The sequence below is a fragment of the Andrographis paniculata genome, unplaced genomic scaffold, assembly GCF_009805555.1.
Source record: "Andrographis paniculata isolate CXL003 unplaced genomic scaffold, ASM980555v1 Contig59END, whole genome shotgun sequence".
NCBI classification, from domain to species: Eukaryota; Viridiplantae; Streptophyta; class Magnoliopsida; order Lamiales; family Acanthaceae; genus Andrographis; species Andrographis paniculata.
Window position 1 is genome coordinate 809,930 of NW_026137594.1, and position 7,128 is coordinate 817,057.

At 36.3% G+C, this 7,128-nt stretch overlaps 2 protein-coding genes across 2 annotated transcripts; both read right to left on the reverse strand.

Annotated features, from left to right (window-relative positions):
- Positions 1–545: 545 nt before the first annotated feature.
- On the reverse strand, positions 546–2,917 carry LOC127258324 (uncharacterized). Its single transcript, XM_051285123.1, has 5 exons — positions 2,450–2,917; positions 2,105–2,347; positions 1,642–1,725; positions 1,267–1,396; positions 546–1,064 (listed from the first exon to the last, which is right to left on the reverse strand). The coding sequence occupies exons 1-5, from the start codon at positions 2,716–2,718 to the stop codon at positions 804–806; spliced, it is 987 nt and encodes a 328-aa protein (XP_051141080.1). The 5' UTR covers positions 2,719–2,917; the 3' UTR covers positions 546–803.
- A 1,078-nt stretch (positions 2,918–3,995) lies between these two features.
- On the reverse strand, positions 3,996–7,128 carry LOC127258234 (probable aquaporin NIP5-1). The gene is made up of 4 exons (XM_051285010.1): positions 6,260–7,128; positions 5,491–5,910; positions 5,346–5,407; positions 3,996–4,597 (listed from the first exon to the last, which is right to left on the reverse strand). Exons 1-4 carry the CDS (start codon positions 6,476–6,478, stop codon positions 4,402–4,404), a joined length of 897 nt encoding a protein of 298 aa, XP_051140967.1. The 5' UTR covers positions 6,479–7,128; the 3' UTR covers positions 3,996–4,401.

Genomic DNA, 7,128 nt, shown 5'->3' on the forward strand with positions numbered 1-7,128 from the left:
ATAATAAATACTAGTAATTTTATTATATTTTTATACAGAAGAAATAATATAGTTTTATTAAAATATATATATTATAAATATTTTTTTGTCCTTTTTTTTAATAAAATATTTATTTTTTAAAAATTTTTGTATCGAACTCAAATAAATTATTTTTATGAAAAAAAATAGTAAATATATATATATGAATACAGAGTTGTCATTGGTCAAAATGAATTCTTGTTTTGATTAAAGAGTTGTGGATGATTTTATGACTTCAATTCAAATCGACCAATCCGGTCTACTTCTGGAATTCACAAACGAAAGGGTGGGGTGGGTCTTCTTTCCTTTATCAGTATCAGGCGGCATCACTATCTCTACCATGACTCCATTGGTTTTGAATTTTCTCCTATTTAAACGATCCGTCTGAACCAAAGAAAGAACTTTGTGGAGATTTAAAAATAATAAAAAATTTGAATTGTAATAATTGAACGTAATATAAATAAATATTGATGTAATATTTTAAACGTAAAAATTAATTTTTAATATAATATAAAAAACGAGCACAGCAAGAAGTTCTTCCTCTTCCACTTCCACACTTGTAAGTAAGTTGTAACACATCACAACACTATACAATCAACCATATATCAATGCACGCACATCATTTTCAAGTCTACATCCTTCTGTCCATCTAATCACTATCAACAGAACAAAACAAAACAAAACAAAACGACGATTGATCCTACGCATTGATAAAATACCCTTACATTTATACCATACGCGATCGTCACGACAAAATGGGTTATTTCCCGATTGCTTTCAAGTTCTTAGCTACTCGCATTTTCATTTTTGCTATCGTCATTTCCATCATCGCTGTCCGACTGCATATAATCTTCATCAGATTCTTTTTCCTCGCCTTCTAACGGCGGCGCAGAGTGTGCAGCTGAGGATGCTTCTTTTCCATCATCAACGGCATTTGGTTCTGCAATCAAAACTCCATTCTCATCGAATGACGCTTCCTCGCCTGCTTGCTCGCGAACTGTGTGTATCAGGTAATGCGCCACGGATTTGAAGCCAAGCTTCGCAACCTGCATTCGAAGAATCACTTTTAAACTTTTCGTACTATTCATCAACAGTAATATTTTTAGGAAAAAAGAAATTACCTCAAATATCCAAACTTTTACTATCTAAACAGAGCCGCAATATCTTTGTAGTGAATTAGCTGGCTCGAGCATTATTGAAAAACAATGCTAATCGCCGAGAAACAAAAAAAAAATAAAATCGAATTACCTTCTTATAGATTGCTCCGGTAGGTGTCCATCCTTTTTGTCTTCTACAGCGACTGCAATTACATATGTCGCGGCATACAGGGCAGACCCAATCCGGGTTCTGATTAACTTCAGTAACATTCTCCCCATATCTGAAATTTACCCCGACACATTTGTAACTATATTGCGTTTAGAAACCAATTTTCTGGGTCGAGTTAAATACTAGGTAATCGATAAACATGTAAAAATTTAAAGCTCTCCTTCAGATTTAAAGAACTATATAATGTTTTGATGCTAAACAGATCATTTTTAACATTACTCTAAAAAAGAGATTAGGCATTCTTGAAGAACTTTATTAAAAATATCGCCAGATTCAGATAAAAACAAACATACACACCTCATGTACAAGCAATCTCCACAAAACTGCCCGGTGACCTTCTGGCAAATGCTGCATTCAGTGTGAAGCCCGGTAGTTTTTTGCCTGCAAATTCGATAATTATTATTCGAGTCAACAAGTCGAACAAGATCAAGGAAAAAACAATAAAAGTTACACTCGAAAGCATGATAAAGCAATCTTATCACGACGAAATCATTTATTAGAGCTCGGCGATATTAAATGTCCACAGCCTACGATATGCATTCACAAATAACCACAGAAACATCGTCAAAAAACTAGCACAACAATTTTAGAAATGCATATGTTGCATATGTCTATCTCATTCATTAATCTACGATCAAGTGACAGAAGAATAAATTAAACAAATGCAGAAGCAAGCCAGTTCTAAAATGGTTCAAAAATCCATAAAACCTTCAAACAAGCAGAAAGATTCTTCAATGGCGGGTATAGCAATAATTCATACCTGCACTGGTGGCAAGTCTTGCCGTTAACAGGATCGTATATCCGCTGTCCATCCTCGTCGTATCCGTCAACATAAAGTTCCCAAACACTACTGGAATCGCCCAGCAGCTTCTGGTGCTCTTCAGTGTAAATTTCAGGCTTCTCTCCTGGTGGAATATTTATTTCCACATTCTCCACCGACTTGTCGATCTTCGAATTCGGCATTTTCTTCTCTGAGTAACTCACTCGAGGCATATCTTTCAACCTGAAAAATTGCATTCGCAAAATTCAGCCATAACGAGGCCAATCGATGAAGAAGAAACGCATATTCATTATCTAAAAAAAAAAAAAAACCCTAAATGTGGACCTCGAAGAGCGGCGTGGGGGATCACTGGAAGATACTGGCTTGGATTTCCTGAGGGAAGAAGAGGAAGGTTTGGACTTGAGCGCCATGGAGAGATCGAAAATGCCAAGGCTTTTCATTCGTTCGGAGTTCTCCTTGATTCTCTGAGCGCGAGACTCTTCGTAGTGTGCTCGTTTTCCATCTGATTCTTCTTCTTCTTCTTCGTCGTCGTCAATTTCATCTTCTCTGGTCATCTTCTTGAGGGCTCCCACTCTGCTCCTGCGACTCACCATGGCTATGCTATCTCTGTCTCTTCGCTTCCCTTCTCTCTCTTGACGTCTTTTCTGAAATTGAAAAAGGAAATGACAATCGACAGTGGAGATGCAGAGAGAGAGAGAGAGAGAGGACAGAGGAGTATTGTATAAATAAATTCTCCCGCCTCATCGACATTGGGAGGAAGGAAGCATGAATTGATCATCACAGCGGACTTTCTGGAATAATGGTTCTTTTTATAGCATTTTTAAGAATAACTCTTATTTCAATTGACAAATGTTTATTTTTGAGGCGATAGTTTAAATATAATTTTTATCTTTTAAGTATAAAAATTATAATGTAATAATAAAATAAAGATATTTATGTAAAAAGATAGAGTATTTATTTATTTAATGAAATAATTAGTTTGGACAATAAAATATCCATATTTTCTGAATTGATAAATAATATAGTATTTATTTTCCTCTCAAGCTCAAAGTATGAATTTATTTTTGAATAGTTTGAGCTATTCTAATATTTTTATCTTACAAAAAGAATAAATATTGTATAAAATTTAAAAATAAATGATACATTAATACGCAGTATTTGTTTGAAATATAAAGTTTGAATTTGATTTTTAAATAGTAAATTCGAGGCTTACTTATCTTATAGTTTAAGATAATATAAATAAAGTAAATTATGAATAAAATATTTCATTCTTACAAATTCCTTTTTATCTCCTTTTTAATGCTTTATAATTGAGTTAAATTTTTAAGAATTTTCAAAAGTACTTTTTTTTTTTTCTAAGATTTATGAACATTTTTAGATATGTTCTTTCTATATATTTTCACATATATTTTTTAAGAAAGTTAATGTATTATATATATTTATTGATTTATATTATTTATACAATTATCAGTATTATATATATAAAAAAAAATTTTAGAAAAATTTTGTATAATACACACGCTATTTGTAATTAAAAATGTTATATAATCAAAATAAATGATCATCTAAAAGCTTCGAAAACGTATCTTTTTAGTTTTTTTAGGTGAAACAATCAATCTAATCATCTTAAGATAAAAATGAAAAGGAAGTAAACTCATGAACAATTTGGTCATCTCAAGATAAAAATCAAAAGGAAGTATGGTCCACACATGAGCTGAGTGATGCATATGGTAGAATTTGATAAAATTGGAAAAATCTATAAACACACATAGGCATTAGGTGTACAGCATTTTGCATATTTCATAGCAATTTATATATACGAGCTCGAATAATAATGACCTAATGAGCACTGAAATCACCACCAACCATATCACACTAATAAGTATTATTATCATTAGGGCTTATTTTCAGTAACGATTTTTCACAACACACAAACAAACAGCACAGCACACAACATAGAGTTTCAGACAAAGAAAGGAAAAGCAGAGAGTGTAAGAGTGGTGCTGGGAATCACACAGAACACCACTTCCAACACACCAACATTGTCTTCTTCATCGAAGAATATTCCAATCATAAATGGTCCCAAAGGAATTCCAATCACCCAATCATTTCTCCTTCGACCTTTATTTCACCATCACCACACACCATATCCATATCCATATTTAGCAGTAAGTCTTTTGTCTGTATTTCAACAACATCGTACCTGTAGAAGACCAAGTAGTAGTAGTAGCAGCAGCAGCACCGGCAGGGAAGGGCTGATCGCCGCCTAGCCTAGCCTAGCGGCGGAAGCTCCTCGTCTGCCGTGGTTCGAGTTCATCGTCGCCCCGGAGTTTGACGAGCGAGTAGATTCCTGCTCCCGCAACAGCTCCGAGTGTCGGCGCCACCAGATATATCCATATCGACTTGTAATTCCCCGCCGCAACTGCCGGCCCCAGAGTGCGCACTGGATTCATCGAACCGCCGCTCGATGGCCTGCGCCGTCATCGCAACTTTAGTATTCGAAAAGAAGCATAAGATTGACAAGTTTGAAGACTATATAATATGTAATTAAGATGCATTTTCTTATTAATTTAAGATTTTAAGGAAGATGATTGTTTAATATAGTATGAGAACATGAATCCGTCTTGCAGATGAGGGGCGGGCCATTGTTGGAGGACCATATAATATGAAATTAATGATGCCATTGTTGGAGGACTATATAATATGAAATTAATGATATATTTTTCGATTACTAATGTATTTCACAACATTAGTAATTGGAAAGTGTAACATTCTCAATGTTTTAAAACTATATAATATGTAGGCGGCAGTTACCTTACAATGCTCAATGCTCATTTGAAAATAGTCCGAAAGGATAGATCAAAAATTCAAATAGCACATTATTTATGTTAATATTTTATAAATACAACATAAAAATTAAAAGCTCATTACATACTCTTATAGAGCATATGATATATTCCTATAGAACAGATGATTTTCCAAATATCACAAATAGAGTCATCGATGAAGGATTTAGAAAACATTGATCAAAAGTCCAAAGAATATGAGCTATATTTTAAACTTGTGCAATATAAACTCTTGATCGGTCTCCAAATCAATTTGTCTCAATACGTAATTAATTGAAAAACTATATAATATGTAACAAATGATGTATTTCTCTATTAGTTTAAACTTTTAATCGAGATGGTCATTCAACAACAAAAGCGAATCGGTTACTCACCCGGCAACGAGAATATTAAGCATAACCGTAGCCCCGACAGCAATTCCCGCTAGCTCCCCAACCTGCATGATAAAATCATTGTAACAACAACGATCAAATCTTTTCTCGATCAAAGAATCTCACTACTCGTAGGTCAATAACTTACAGCTCGGGTGTCAGTAGCGACAGAAGTGACGACAAACAGCAGATTGAAGGTAATGAGGAACTCGAGGGCGAAAGCCTGGCCAGTGCTGACCGACGGAATGGTGACCCCGCCGGACATGAACGGGTGGAACACGCCTTTGAGAGCAAACGAGGCGCAGATGGATGCCGAGACTTGCGCAGCAATGTACGCCGGGACATGAATCCATGGGAAGTGTCGAAGAGCTGCAAATGCTATGGTCAGCGACGGGTTGAGATGCGCCCCGGAAATGTGGCCCGTCGACAGGATCACTATCATCACAGCCAGCCCCGCGCACGCCGCATTCCCGATCAGCGTTTCTGCGCCGCCGTACTTTTGGTTCACGATTGGCCCTGCCGTCGCTGCGAATATCAAGATGAATGTCCCGACGAACTCTGCTCCTATCTGCGTATTTAAAGATCGGATTACATTTTCGGTTCACTAAAAGTTCGACTCTGTTGGACTAACAGCTCTAAAAAAAAGTTTCGAATTTCTAACACATCCAAACAGGGTATGCTAAAGTTGATTCAATTACAATTGGTGATGAATGTAAACTGACTGGCGCCCGAATTCACTGTTCAATCAGTCATTCAATTTCCACGTTTCACCAGACAGAAAGAATCTACTTTTTTCTCTAGATCAACCATTCTTCCATGGCTATTGTCGTTTACTGTTCGTTTTAGGCATTTCCTAGTTTTCAATTTTCAAGAAAGTAATCAATGGCGGATTAACTGAAAGGTAAAAATAAATTTACCTTGCGGGTGAGGGAGATGTCAGGCACAGAGAAATCGGTCAGGCAGGTGTGAGGCGCCCCCCAAGTTGGGGCATCTACGGGCAGGCACTTGCACCGAGGCTTTGAGTTCCGATCGTACGACATTGAGTCCACGCGCAGCGACGGCATCAACGGCGTCGGAGTTCCTGGAGTCGCCGGAGCCGACGACCTCGTCGGCGTCCCCACTTCGTAATCTGCCATCTCTAGCTAAAAACCAAATCCTTTTTTTTTGTTTTTGTTTTTTTTTTTTTAAAAAAAACAAACCTAATCGAAGATTAACGCAGAAAAGGTGAATCTGGATACAATTACATGATCTGGAAGACTTTTTTAAAGGTTTTCGCTACACAATATCCAGAACTGTACCCAGATCGACGCTTCTCTACAGCTTCCTAGTTGAAAACACTGTAAATATATGTATAATTTTTTTTAGGGTTTCTTTTTGGGGGAAAAGATATGGGTGAATGGAAGGAAGCTGGATTTACATGTTCTTCAGGCTTTTATAAAGATTCAGTTACAGAACACTAAAATCCAAGCTCTCCAGCTTGATTCAATACAGGAGGAAGAGAGAAATTCACCCAATCATACAAAAAGAACCCTTTTTTTTTTTATTATTTTTTTTTTTTGGTGATTTTGAGAAGATACTGAAGTGTGGAACGAAACTTTTACATGCTGGGGAAGATTTTTATAAAGGTTTGTTTAAGGTGTTGCGATTCTGCGTAAGAAATCCAGATTGAAGTTTGTATCAGAAGAACAGTTGATTGGAAGAAGCGATAAGCATGGAGGAATTGGGATTAGAAATGTAGGATGAGGAAGAAGACGAGCAAAGGGAGGGGGGGTGGTTGGGGGGGGGG